This window comes from Equus caballus, chromosome 2 (assembly GCF_041296265.1).
Source record: "Equus caballus isolate H_3958 breed thoroughbred chromosome 2, TB-T2T, whole genome shotgun sequence".
NCBI classification, from domain to species: Eukaryota; Metazoa; Chordata; class Mammalia; order Perissodactyla; family Equidae; genus Equus; species Equus caballus.
Window position 1 is genome coordinate 95,475,983 of NC_091685.1, and position 15,454 is coordinate 95,491,436.

Sequence of the window (15,454 nt, forward strand, 5' to 3'; positions counted from 1 at the left end):
TCGGGAGCTTGGGGTTGGGAAGAAGAATAAGAACAGGCACGTCTAGTCTGATGGTGGCGGGTAGGTGGTTTGGAGTGAGGGCAATAGCTACGGAATTTGTTAGAAAACAAGACCTGTTCCGTTTGTGATGCCAATAAGCAGTCTGCTCTAGGACAGGTCATCACATTTCTTTCTTAGTTTCCTTATCTGGTTAATGAAGAGGTCCACTTTAAGGTCCTTCTAGTTCTAGAATTTCACAATCTATTGCAAAGTGACTATGCAGATCATAATCATCTTATTAGGCACTTGTTTTGCATGTGGTTTAACTGGTTTTCTTTAATCGCATGACACAACAGGCAGATTTAGAGACAATTTAGTAACCGCTAGTTGGGCATGGCACTGGTGACTGCATGTTGAGAGTGCACCAATCAATGATTACCTTGAGTTACAGCATTATATCCAAAAGTGTCTCATTAAATGGTGATTCTATCAACTATTATTCAAAATAATGCTATGAGTTAAAGGGCCCCTTACTAACAGATTATGAAGTATGAATATGTTAACAATATGTGTCACTTCTCTAATAATATGAGTTACTTCTCTACTCTTTGACTGAACAGATTGTTAGGCCATGTGCACGTTAAGTGTACTGTAATACAGACCATCAATTCCTGCACCCTCCAGTATATTACAGGGTGAAGCTATTAAACATTTGTCAGGAAACTGCAAAGTACAGCTGTAAAGCTCTTTATTGTCAGTGAGCTGTCGTTACTTTAGTACTTACTAGGTATTTACCACCAGCTTGTAAAATCTACCATGGCAAGTTTCACAGTAACCTCGTTAACATTGAGCATTACTGAAACCATTTGGTGGAGAGACAGTTAAGGGTGATAATAAGGAATAAAAGCCAAATGTTTTCATGGGGAAGACTGCCTATGTCACCTCTACTGTTGAAATCTGTCCATAATGCTAAAAAGAAAAAAAGATCTCTTGCCTCTAAATTTTTTAAAAGATATGCCTTTCTTTAGCCTTTAACTCTGTTTGAAATATAGACCATACCTAGTCTGATCACATTTTGTTTTAAGGTATATTTGAAATTACTTGATAGATGCAGCAGGTAGATGGTGTTCAAATGATTATCCCCAGTGAAATTCTCCTCCAAAGACCAGATTCGGAACTAAAACATAGGGAGCTGAGGAGACAGATGGTGTTTATAGTGCGTATAGAATCTCAGCATTAATGTTTAGAACAGGAGGACTCAAGACCTTGGCAGCAACCCAAAACCAAACTATTTTCCATTGATTGGTGTGAATCATTTTCTCTCTCTGTTGCCTGTATTTTTTCCAACATCCACACCACTTAAGTGCCAACAAATCTGCAACTGACCTTTTCATAGCATAGGCTGAGTTGACTACCATGCTGTTTCTAATCCTTGGCAATTTCTTTCCAGACAGAGCTTTTTGTACATGCCTTCAAGGATCAGCTGGTCAGAAGTGCTCTTTTAGCGCTTTACACTGCCCGGCCAGGAGGCATCCTTAAGAAACCACCCTCCCCTAAGAACAGCACAGAGGAGAGCAGTCCCCAGGACCCACCCCCACCGATGAAGAGGCAGGACTCCATACCTCATCATTCAGACTATGATGAGGAAGAGTGGGTAAGTCTTTTTTCTTTGCACATTGCTTGCGTCCTGATGTTTAGTCCTGAGAACTAAAGCAGGAATGATAAGAAATCTCTGCTTTTCATCAAAACAGGTTGGAAAGCAGTCATAATACAAATTGTGGGTAAATAAGTCATATTTTTCCTTAGGGGCAAATGATAAATGGAAGTTTTATTCCTGATCATATTTATTTGACATAAAAATTTATTTGCTAATAATATATTGGCAAAATATATATGTAATATGTATGAATATACATGTAATATTCATTACATATATATACAATGAAGAATATGTCATCAAAGCAAAGATGCCACAATTGCAAGACTCTGTAATACTTTTCCTCATTTATTACCAAGGTAATATAAGCTGTTAAAATTAATTTTTAGAAAAAGAGTCAAAAATCATCCGTAATTCACTACTTGGATGCAGCAAGTATTTTCCTTGTTGCAATTCAGTGTTTTAATTCTGCTCATACTGTAAAAAGTGATAGCATTTAAATGGCAGTGGACACAGAGATCTCTTAAATTCCCCTTTTCAAGATTCTAGTATTAAAAATAAGATGTTGCGGAGCCGGCCCGGTGGCGCAGCGGTTAAGTTCGCACGTTCCGCTTCTCGGCGGCCCGGGGTTCGCTGGTTCGGATCCCGGGTGCGGACATGGCACTGCTTGGCAGCCATGCTGTGGTAGGCGTCCCACGTATAAACTAGAGGAAGATGGGCACGGATGTTAGCTCAGAGCCAGGCTTCCTCAGCAAAAAGAGGAGGACTGGCAGTAGTTAGCTGAGGGCTAATCTTCCTCCAAAACAAACAAACAAACAAACAAAAAAAATAAAATGTTGCTCCAGGTTTTCTAAAACCTGAAAAAAATAGCTGGTAAAGGCAAATAAACAAAAGAAACCAACATGGTGACAGGTACTCTAGTTGGGCAGAATAAGACAGGAGATGCGTGAAGGTTCTGGCTGAAGGGGAAGCAGTGTGTTACTCCTGAATCAATGCATATTCATTGCTCAGGAACCCTCCAAAGTATATGCACATCACACACACACAGAAGGAAATGCTTTACTTCATCATATATTTAACCAAGAAAACAGTAGGCTAGCTGTATTAGATGTTAAACAGTTAACGATTACTTTTCCTCCCACCCAAGAATTGAAAAGTGTTCGGGGAGTAAATTATTTGAAAGGTCCAGGTTTCTCAAAAAAAGTTGCTGTCTGAAGGGCTGTGAAGTGATGCCTGCTCTTTCTTTTGATAAAATTTCTATCACAGGAAAGACAGAGCTGGGTTCCAAGAGGTAAATGCTGAATAAGTATTTGTTGTTGCTGATTAAGATTGCGTTTCTCCCACTGAAGCATTTTCAAAAGAGCAGATGTAATATTTTTCCCTTTACTTTCACCTTCTTCAATTTATTCACAGCTCCGAGGCGTGCGCACCTCTTAACCTCTCTGAAGTTCAATTTTCTCAACTGTAAAGCGAAAATAACAGCGCCTGTTCTGCTTAGCTCTTAGGGTGGTCATGAGATAAATGATTTACCTGTGCGATAACATGCCTGCCAAGGCCTAGGGAAATGCATTGTATTACTTTAGTATTATTGCCATATGTTTTCTTTTTTAAGATATGTAAATTACATAATTCATTATGAGGATCAATGCTATCCCTTGAGATAAATGAGGAAACTGGATCTACCATACAATGAGTATTGAGAATTTTAAAGTTTGTGTAGACACAGAAAAGAACTTGTATTTCATTTAATTAAACATACAGGGTTAACCTTTTGACAAATAATTAGCATTTGTATATTAAATCACATAAGAATTTTGGAACTAGGTATCTTTTCTTTTCATAATTTTCACCTCACTGTGTTATGCTAACCCTTCCCCACACCCCGCCTTCCTCCTGCTGCTCAGAAGTGTCCTTCTCCCTCCGTCCCTCCTTATTTTCTTTTTTTAGATAATTTTTGAGACCTTCTATATCCTAGGTGCTCCAAATGGGAAGGTAAGTCGCAGTAGATCCTTAGGTCCTAGAGATCAGAGTCTAGTGGCAGATAAAAACATATTAACACATTTACAAAAAGTTGGAGAGAGAAAGATGGTAGAAGATAGGCTTTACTAATATGACTTCAACTCAAAATTTTATACACAGAACCTTCTGATGATGGGAAAAGAAGGAATAGAATGGGAACCGTGTGGCGAGTTGAGGAGGTTTAGGGGGACCACTCAGTCCAGGGGGTGTCACTGAGCACCTACTCTGCCTGGTTCATTGTGTTGCATGCTGGACACAAGAGGTGAACCACCCAGGGCTTCAAGGACTCCAAAGCCTGTTCAGGGCTCTAGAAAGACAAATGGCAGTTAAGTTCAACTTAGGGGTCTACACAGGATAGAGCAGGAGTCTCATGGTCATGGTGGGATTTCCAGAAGTAATTCTTAGATTTCAATGTGAATCGAGGTTAACCAGTCAAGAAAGACAATGAGGTGCCCTTTTGGACAGGAACACATTAGCTGACATTTGGGAAGGTGGGTGAGAGAGCGAGAGTGTGTGTATGTGGTTATTCTGAGTTGTTTACTTGTTTTGTTTTAAAGATGGTGAAAATTGATGTGTTTATATTCCAAAAGCCATCTGAGAGGCAGAGAGGAGATGACTGATAGAGCAGGGTCCTTACAAAGGAGAGTAGAGAATCAATTCCAGGGCACAGGTGGAGACAAGTCCTAGGCAGTATGCTCTTCTACTGACACTGCAGGGGGGCTGTAAAGGTGGACTTTACTTATTCGAGGGTGGGTGGGGCTGGGCGGCTTTTTGTTTGTTTGATTGTTTAAAATATCTTTCCAGCTCTATTGAGGTATAATTGACATATAGTATTGTATTAGTTTAAATGGTACAACATAATGATTTGATACATGTTTATATTGGGAAATGATTGCACAATAAATTTAATTAACATACATCACCTCACATAGTTACAATTTTTTTTTTCTTGTGACAAAAACTTTTAAGATCTACTCTCTTAGCAGCTAACTATATTTACCATGCTGTATGTTAAATCCCCAGAACGTATTTATCTTATAACTGGAACTTTGTATGGTTACACCACCTTCACCCATTTCCCCCACCCCCAACCTCCCAACTCAGGCAATGTCCAATCTGTTTTCTCTTTCTGTGAGTCTGGCTTTTTAAAACTCCACATATAAGTGACATCATATTGTCTTTCTCCATCTCATTTACTTCACTTAGCATAGTGCCCTCAAGGTCCATCCACGTTGTCAAAAATGGCCAGATTTCCTTCTTTTTAATGGCTGAATAGTATTCCATTGTGTGTGTATGTGTGTTTGTGTGTACCACATTTTCCTCATCCGTGCATCTGTCAATGAGCACTTAGGTTTTTTTCCGTATCTTGGATATTATAAATAATGCTGCAGTGAACATGAGGGTGCAGATATTTCTTTGAGATAGTGATTTTGTTTCCTTCAGATATTTACTCAAAAATGGAATTGCTGGATCATGTGATAGTTCCATTTTTAAATTTTTGAAGAACTTCCATACTGTTTTCCACAGTGGGTAAACCAATTTACATTCCCACCAACAGTGCCACAAGGATGTCCTTTCCTCCACACCCTTGTCTGCACTTATCTCTTGTCTTTTTGATGATAGCCATTCTAACAGGTGTGAGGTGATATCTCCTTGTGGTTTTGATTTGCATTTCCCTGATGGTTAGTGATGCTGAGCACCTTTTCATGCACTGTTGGCCATTTGTATGTCTTTGGAAAAATATCTATTCAGTTCATCTGCCCCTTTTAAAGTTGTTTTTTTTTTTTTTTTTTTTCTGAGTTGTTTTAGTTCTTTATATGTTCTGGCTATTAACCTGGACTTTTTTTTTTATCCTTAAAGTAGAATCATGTGCAAAGAGAAGCGAATGTGGAGGATGGACTGAGGATAGTGGTGAAAGTATCAAATAGGCACCAAAGAAAATGAGTAAAGGAGCTTATTAGCAACATCTTAAAAAATTAGGAAGAACTGTAGTCCTTGTGAGGGGCCAACCAAAGCTACAGTAGGAGTTTGCTTGGTTGTTGGATCACCATTGATCATTCTCTTGGGAATTCTTTGGTAGTCTTGATTCTAGGAAAAAAATGTCTTGTTGGTTTTTTCTTCCTGTGGATGCAAGAGTGTCATCTCAGTTTGTTTGTTTGTTTTTCTTTTTGGTTTCCTTCCAAGGCAAAAAGAGCAGGGTAATAATGAAGATCTGTATCTTCCTCTTCATCTCCTTTCATATAATTTCTGAATTTCCTCTAGAACCCACTGTTTCCCAAAAGCATATAAGTGCTTTGTCTAAATTTACCATGATTACAAGGAAAATCTTTCCCACTCAGAAAAGTTACTTTTAACTCTCTCCTTCTAATATAATTTTACTCTATTTGCAAACAATAATCAGATTTGATTGTTATGTAACATTGTTATTGCTTTTCCTCAGCAACCACTTTCTGTTAAAAAGATGCCTTTGTCAAGAGATGGAAATTTCTTACTTAAAAAAAAAAATTCACCAAAGTCATAACCATTTAAGATTATTTTCAAAGCTTTATCTAACTTTGAAAAGTTGAGTAAGTCCAAAGAAAATGTAACTAATTGAAAATGCCTTTGGAGACTGTGCTATTAAATGAATTGGAAACATAACTTTGTGTGCCACTTTTCTTAGTTAATTACATGTTAGAAAAGTTTCATCACTGATTACAAGTCTAGCCAACTTTCTGAAATAATTCAGTGTTTTAAATTAATGCAATTGAGTTTCTGTGATATATAAAAATATTCTCTGATCACCTAGATTAGTTTAGGTTTGCACATAAGATTACAGTAGCTCCATTTTTAAAAATCTGTTTATCTAGTTTCTTATAGTGACTGTAGTTTTAACAATTACCTAACTTGAACAACTGCATTTAGATTCTTATAATAAATATTTGCAAATAAAGATATGCTAGTAAATTATTTGAATTCTAATCTGCTGATTCACGTAAAAACCTTTCTCTTTGAGGCCGAGAGAGAATCTCTATTAATTCTAAATCAATGTAAGATTGTTCTCTTTGAAACTTGTTTTGTTGGCAAAATTGATGGCAATCTGGATGATAATTATCTAGTCAATATGGAAGAGATTTAAACTAGAATGTTCACTGACCAAAAATTGCCTATTTGCTGAATTTTATTTATTAAATGATTGAGTGCTTTAAAGTCTTAATTTTCTGAAAGTTAGTAAACAATTAAACCCAAAGGAATATTGGGATTTTATGACAATCTGTCCAAAGAAATAGACTAATCTAGCATTCTTCTTCTTTTAGCTGGTAAAGATGACATATTGCTTTTCTTTCTCTACATCTCTACAGCAGATGCTTCCAGCAGCTGGGATTCCAAGATTAGTTTGTCCAAAACATGAAAGCATGTCATCCAACCCAAGGATTAAGTTGACCCAGTTTTTGTGGCTTCCAGTAATTATACTATTCTCTAGAACACTGTGATTTAACTTCAGCATTACTACACTGATGGAGTGGGACTAAATCTGCCTACCCTCATTCAAAAAATTATTTTTAAAAAAAGATATAAACTTCTGATCCTTTGTATTCTGATCCATTCCAGCAAAGTGAAGAATTAGGAAAACTGTTGCTATTTTTTAGCCATATTTCAAACCCATTTTGTAGTTGAACTACATTACTATATCAGGCAATATTTCCTCATCCAAATTATCCAATTAATTCCCTTTTTCATGTTGCAAATGTAAATTTTATTTTATTTTTGAGGAAGATTAGCCCTGAGCTAACTGCTACCAATTCTCCTCTTTTCACTGAGCAAGACTGGCCTTGAGCTAACATCCATGCCCATCCTCCTCTACTTTATATGTGGGACACCTACCACAGCATAGCATCCAAGAGGTACCATGTCCGCACCCAGGATCTGAACCGGTGAACCCCGGGCCACCGAATTGAAACATACGCACTTAACCACTGTGCCACCGGGCCGGCCCCTAAATCAAATTTTAATTTTAGTTTCCATTCTCAAGCTATGAGAACATTTGCTATGCCTTATTATGGTAAAATGTATTTATGTCACATAAGCACAATACATGATCTACATTAATCCATAATAATTTTTAATAATTTTATAGATTATAGAAACAATAGCACAATTCACGATGGTATTTATGTCAGGCATCCTCTTAATAAAGTGCATATATAACCTGAAAGACAATTGTGGTTTCTTTGTAATTCAATATTTCCAAAGATGCCTTTTGGAATAAGATTTACGTGAACCGCTTTCTGATATGCTCTTTCCCAACATCTCACAGTTCATTTTGTACTACACTTTTCTCTAATGATGTCTAGAACAAATCTGAATGCTTAAGCTTGACAAGAGTATTGATAGAGCTATTTATATTGCCGTAATTGGTAGCAGTGAGCACAGATAGTTGCAAAATATTACTAACTGTTGAGGACAAAACATATTTCATCAGATACCTCCACAGGCAATCTTCACTGATCTGTATTCCCAACTTCTCTTGTTAGCTTCTGTCTCCATCTTAGACCTTAGCTCTAGGGAAAATAGTTCAGGCTGTGCATAATGCAGAGGTACCTATGCAAATTAATATTAAAAAAAAAATTCTGTTCACTTTTCTGACTGGCTAGAATTATCCTATGTGAAACCACTGACCTGATCTTAATAAGAAGGAAATAAATCATTCTCATTCTTTAGAGGTAATTAATTCTTATAGACACCTAATTACTAACCTACAATTTAACTTTTCTAAAGAAATACCTTATAGCTTAGTTACCTAAATGAGTAAAATGTCCACTAAAATATACCCATTTATTTCCAATTTTTATCTTATAGATATACCTATCCAGAGATAGATATATAGATAGATAGACATGTTTGTATATATATACATACATACTGCATTCAACTCCAAAACATTTTGTATAATAAAGCATTATTCTTGCATCCAGTGATCACACAGCCTTATGAACACTGAATTATATTGGTTGTTTACATGTCTGTTTCATCCATGTATTCATGAACTTTATAATCTACTAAAGGGCAAAGACAATGTCGTGATCACTTTTGTATTCCCACAGATAGCAGAGCACTTGCACATAAAAGGTATTAAATACTCATTTGTAGAATAAATTAATGACTTTGAAATGTGCCCTCAAATTATTATTTTTATTTACCTTCTTATTTTGAAAATCAGAATATTTAAATTTAATATAACTTTGCACTATGTCAAGTACCTTTTACCCCAACTGGAATTCATGAATTCTTTTGAGGATTTTGTTTCTCTCTTCCAGTCAAAAGTACCCAGTTATATTCCTCTCTCCTTAGTGCATATTCCCTAGTGTCATGGTCAACTCTCAGATGACTATTCAAGTCACCTGAAAAATATTTACAAACATAGAAAGCAGTAAAATTCAAAATGGACAGAGAACATCAGAGATGGCCAAAGCTAAAAACATGATCAATTAAGCCCTCTAGAAGCTTCCAGAAACACAGTGGTGGCAATTTTAACTTTATTTGATTATTCATGCACCGATCACAAAGATCCTAGTTACATAGAAATAATTTTAGATGTTTCCCAGCAAGTAGAAATTGGAAGAAATTTTTCCCTTTGTCTCAGCTTTTTCTTTTTCATCCCTAAGTCACACATAATAAGGTTGTCTGATTTTGATAATCTTATATTGAGGAGGGGGGCATTGACAGCACCCACTCTCCCCATCAGAAAGGGCAGGCAAAACAGGGAGAATTAGGCCAGTTGTTCCCTATATGGCAACTGAGTGTGTTCTATCATCTGTTTTCTTGATGGATGGGAAACATTCCTGAACTTCTCCAGTCCATTTCACCCAGGAGAAATATGCTTTGAATACTTATCTGATATTATAGTCCGCAAAAGGTGATTAAGCAAAGTTCATGACTGTCCATTAAAATGCGCAAATGTTCTGTTAAAGAAAAGGAACCCCAAATGAGATCTTTATGTGCATGCATATTCATGAAATCTTGCCAATTTCTAGATTTTCCCACATGCAGTTAATACATTCACCTTCAATCTCGTTTTACAGCACCTAGCACAGTGTGTGTGTCGGGGGGGGGGGGGGGGGTGCTTTTTTGGTGAGGAAGATTGACCCTGAGCTAACATCTGTTGCCAATCTTCCTCTTTGTGCTTGAGGAAGATTGTCACTGAGCTAACATCTGTGCCAATCTTCCTCTATTTTATGTGGGATACCACCACAGGGTGGCCTGGTGAGCAGTGCTAGGTTCACGCCTGGGATCCGAACCTGTGAAACCTGAGCCGCTGAAGCGGAGCACGTGAACTTAACCATTATGCCACCAGGCCAGCCCCCCTAACACAGTGGTTTTTTTTTTTTTTTTTTTTAAGATTAGCACCTGAGCTAACAACTGTTGCCAATCTTCTTTTTCTTTCTGCCTTATCTCCTCAAACCCCGCCATACATAGCTGTATATCTTTTTTTTTTTTGGTTTTTTTTTTTCCTGTATATCTTTTTTTTTTTTTTTGGAGGAAGATTAGCCCTCAGCTAACTACTGCCAGTCCTCCTCTTTTTGCTGGGGAAGCCTGGCTCTGAGCTAACATCCGTGCCCATCTTCCTCTAGTTTATACGTGGGACGCCTACCACAGCATGGCTGCCAAGCAGTGCCATGTCCGCACCCGGGATCCGAAGCAGCGAACCCCGGGCCGCCGAGAAGCGGAACGTGCGAACTTAACCGCTGCGCCACCGGGCCGGCCCCCCGTAGCTGTATATCTTAGTTGCAGGTCCTTCTAGCTGTGGGATGTGGGATGCCGCCTCAACGTGGCCTGATGAGCGGTGCCATGTCCACACCCAGGATCTGAACCCTGGGCCGCCGCAGCGGAGCGCGTGAACTTAATCACTTGGCCACAGAGCTGGCCCCTAGCACAGTGTTTTAAACATACTTGTTCAATGTGTTTTTCAGAGTTAATGTAGGAAGAAGGGAATGGACGGATTTCCTGAAAGACCAGTTCATTATACAATTCAAACCAGTGTTTTTAACAAAGATATTTTATTTTTATTAATGTAAAGGTGATTTTCCCATGATTTTATATTGGTTACCATCATTTCCCTTGGCTACTTCCCTGGCCTTTACAATGCCTGGTTCAGTCTCAGATATTTTGATGTGCTTATGTATAATGTATCTGCAAACTTGCATACACACACTTTAGAAATTTATGATTACATTAAAATCAAGTGCCTTAAGCTTTAATACATTCTAATATGAATAATGAGACATTATTTCCTAAATAGAAATTTTTGAATCAAAATTTAATGAATAGTTAAAAGAAATGCTGAGGTATATACACGCAGACTATTGACTTGATATATGCTGGTACGTTTAGTTAAAAAAAATTAATCCTGGAAATTGATGGTATGCAGCACACTAACTGATAATGTCGTATAGTTCAACCAGTTGTGTAGCTGTCTAATGGTATGCAGATAATATCCAGTTACCAATTTAAAATTAAAAGCTTTAGTCCATCAGTGGATTGTTTTTACTTGTTATTAAACAAATGCTTTATTTAATATTTCACTGAATTGAAAGCTGTAGCACGATGTGGCATTTATTAGGGTAAACTCAGCCTTTCAGAGTATGAGGTTAGTTCTAACTTTAATTTGAAGGCACATGTGATAATACTTCTTATATTTATGTTTTAATTTCTTTTTACTCCCGAATAGCAGATTATTAAGTCAATCAACAGATGTTAATTAAGCATCAATGATGTACAGCAATGCTATAGGTAACTTGGGGGGAAAACAAATTAAGTATAAAATATGGCTTCTTACCTCAACAACCATATCACCTTATTTAAGTGAATGGCCAGCACTCATAAAACAAGCAGAGATATTGAAAGATGTTCCCAGAATGGAGGTAATTGTGTAATACACACTAAAAATGTTGAAAAGATTCAGAGAGAAGTTATATGAGGCTTCGAGAAGGTGAAAAAATCATCCCTTCCTTCTTTTATTCATTTTTTCATTCTTTTATTTATCTATCAACTCATGAGTACTAAGATCTGGGAATAAAGGGATTAATAAGTAATAGTCATCTTTTCATAGAGCCCACTGTCTATTACAAAGAAAAAACATGTTAAGCAGAGAGAAAGCAGCATGAACAGTTCTTGGAGATGGTGAGACTTGAAAGGGTAAGAACTTGGATTGACAGAAGATAAGGGAGAAGGCATTCTAAGCATAAAAAGCAGCATGTGTCAAGATAGAAATATTAGTTCCTCCAAGGTTTCCATTCTCTTTGATGTTCAGCACTGAGAAGGCATGTAGCGAGTGCCCAGAAAATATATCTTGAGCTAATTAACAGTATGTTTCTAGGACAGCAAGGAGACTGACCTGGATGAAGTTTTTATTTTGAAGACTAATGAGAAATCAAGAGAATTATCTAGGTCAGCCCAACTACAGAGACGCCTCTAGGCTGAGAGAAGAATAAAAATACTTGCTGGGTACTAAACCTGCTGTTGATCAGAGGAGTGATGACATGGGCATGGTGATCGATGAAGATGAACGTGGCAGTCATAGGTAGATCTCATTGTCTGGCAGCTACAGTATAGGCCTGGGAAAGATCCAAACCAGGGAAGTAAGGAGAGGTCAATACTGGAGAAACAGTGGCTGACTACGTGAATCCACGTGTGTGACTAGGGACTGAATTTCAGCGTGAGGCCGGTGGTGTGGTTAGGTAGGTGAGGTTAAACAGGATCAATAGGCCTAAGCAAAGAACCTCATTTAATTGCGTGTGTGCAAATATGTGTGTATTACGTAGCTTGGGCCATACATGTGCCAGTTTGTGTCATAGAGTATTTTAAGTGCAACTGTTTCACCTAACAGTCTGAGTAAAGTTAGGATTCAGAGAGAAGAGCTATTAAGCGATGGAAAAAACAGAGGTTTGCAGTGTTGAGGAACCAGGTCAGTAAAGTGCAAATTGCTCTCAGTCCACTCAAGGATAAACAGAAGCTTCTTTTTAAAGATGTTATTGGCCTTGTTGATTCCCTGGCTGGTTCTAATCAAAGTCCTCAGAAATTGGTAATGACAAGTGGGAAAATGTATATGGAGATATAGTTATGACAAGCCTACTTCAGACCTCCATGTCAGCTCTGGTTTAGTCTTCACATTCTTGCCAACCAAAAATCGGCCCTAGAACAGTTGATCAGCTCAGCATTGCTGAACTTTTTTTTTTTTTTTCAAGTTAATTGCTGATCCAAAGTAGTCAGGATTTCTCTTGATGCTACCAAGCTCATAAATGTGTGGCATGCTGAGTAAGCACCGTGTCTTCTGCCCTCATGGCTCACTCTGCCAGGTGTAATGTGCCCCTGGCTACTCACTGCTACATCCATCAAATTTTTACATCTATTGCACTGGGGTTGACCTACGTGTTAGCTGAGGTCCTTACCCAGAAATAAATAAAGACCAAGATCAGCACCTGACTTAGAATGGAATAAATATTACTGCTAGTTCCCCACTGATTTTGTGCCCTCATTGCTGAGAAAAAGTTTATAGCCACTTCACCTCCAAGAAATTGGGTTATCTGAAGTTTCCATTAAGGTCAAGGAGACCAGTTAGGCTCCATTTACTAAAGGTTAGACTTTAGCCCACCAATTTTTCATTGCTTCTTTCATACAGCAGGAGACATAGCAGTGTGATTGATACTATTTTCAGGGGAAAATGCCTGGCAATCTGTTTTTCTGGTAAGTTGTTGTTTTGTTTCTAAACCTCTCCTGTAGCTAAGGAACTACACAGGATCTGGAGCTGTTCATACTTGCCTGGCCTGAAAAGGGGAGGGGCTGGAAGCACCAGATACTGCAGCCACATTCTTTTGCTTCCATTGTTTTCTCCTCCCTAATCAGCCTTTCCTCTTCATGAGAACATTTGGAAACAAATCGTGTGATTTTGGTAGGGAACAAAGTGGAGTAGGTCCCAGCCATACCAGCAGTCTAAGCAAAAAGAATTTCCTGTGTGGACCAGCCTAGTGAGTAAAAATCATCAGACTAAAAGAATTGTTGCTGGTTATTTTCCTCTGTGTGTATGTTTTCAGAGAAATATTATGGAAAGTGGCTTGTTTAGGAGAGAAATCAGATATTTAAGGCTCCCCTTCAAGAAACTTGTCTACCTATTTTTAGCATCCTAGTTCCAAAATAATTATCTTGCCCCTCCCCCCGATCTCCTAGGAGTTGAATTATCGTCTTCCTTGCAACCCACTCCTTGTTTTATATACCAGTCACGTGAATGGATTTTGGGCCTTGATACTGACATTGCTCTTTATTAATGTTGGCTGCTTATGTCCTTTGACCGAAGCCAAATGACCCTTTAGCCAAGTTATTGCTCCATCCCTGGTTATATGACACCCTTTATTTTAGACTTACAAGTATATGTAACCATCTTGTCCTTTTTATAGAGTCATCTCTTAGTCCAGAATCTGCCAGATAACTGCCAAAATCTGTCTTAGACAACTGAAACCTAATCATGCTCCTGTAGATGGCACACATCTCTACCTAAACCTTCCCAGGCTCTGTCTCCTGACCTTCTTCTGCCTAGTTTGTCCCCAGAGTTCCAGTGATTTCACGAAAAAGAATTCCTACTGTGAACCACAGTTCTGTGGGAAATCATAGGGGAAGAATCAAGTCTTTGGAGTCAATTAGAATTTCTGCTCCAGTTAGACCATTTTAATGTTGAATATTATTCAACGTCTCTTACCTGAAATCTTCTCATCTCTAAAAACTGAGTCAAGGGGCCAGCCTGGTGGTGTAGTGGGTAAGTTTGTGTTCCCTCCTTCAGTGGCCCAGATTGTATGGGTTGGGATCCTGAGCACAGACCTACACATTGCTCATCAAGCCATGCTGTGACAGCATCCTGCATACAAAATGGAGGAAGATTGACACAAGTGTTAGCTTGGTGACAATCTTCCTGAAACAAAAAGAGGGAGACTGACAAGGGATGGTAGCTCATGGCCAAGCTTCCCATGCCCCCCCAAAATACTGAATCAATAATATTAATTTGTCTGGTGTTTTTTGAGGTTAAATTAGCTAATGTTCATATCCAAGGTGACTATACATAGCAGCCCTCAATCTCTGTCTGGGTTGGAGTCATCTCTCTCCTCTTCCCTCCTTTGCTCACCCCTTTTCTCTCTGTCTTTCTTCCAGGCCTTGCACAATATAGTGCAAATAACTCATAGTCTAGTAGTAGAGACAGAAGTGCAAATCAATAACTTGAATCTACTTTGTAGATGCCATAAAAGAGAAGGAAGCAATGACCAGCAAAGTTCAGCGTTCCCTCACCACCAGGCGGGATCTCCTCTCCAAGAGATAAAGAACAGAATTAGTCTGCTCAGAGTCTGCTGCTGGGTGTGCCTTCAATAAAATATTTGATTATACATTAATTGTATGTTAATGTTACAGAAGAAACTGCTCAATTTCTCACCCCCAAAAAACATCCTCCCTGCTTGTGTGTCCTCTAAGCATTTAATGACTTAAATGTTTTTCTACTGTTTACCTCCTCTCTTTACTATATGGTTGTTGGTCTTGGTCACTGAACATGCTTCACTCTGCTCCTCATGTCAATAAAGATCTCTCTACTGTCTGCAAAGGCTACTTTTTCTACCAGTAGAATCCTATAACTCAGGTATCTATAGAGGAAGAAGAACGATATATAGGTATAGAATGTAAAATTATCCTTGTAAATAACCTTCTGTTCAAGCACTTCAGAGATGTGATTAAGAACAGTTGATCCACCCCTTATATTACTTTACACAAGACAGGCAGCGTGCA

At 38.2% G+C, this 15,454-nt stretch overlaps 1 protein-coding gene across 35 annotated transcripts in view; it reads left to right on the plus strand.

The window, feature by feature from the left end:
• INPP4B (inositol polyphosphate-4-phosphatase type II B) overlaps nt 1–15,454 on the plus strand; it is a 747,831-nt gene that overhangs the window by 621,159 nt on the left and 111,218 nt on the right. For all 35 annotated transcript variants that reach the window (XM_070258367.1, XM_070258371.1, XM_070258379.1 and 32 more), the window contains one exon: nt 1,430–1,633. In XM_070258367.1, coding sequence (XP_070114468.1) covers nt 1,430–1,633 — 204 coding nt within the window. The remainder of the gene's footprint in view (nt 1–1,429; nt 1,634–15,454) is intronic.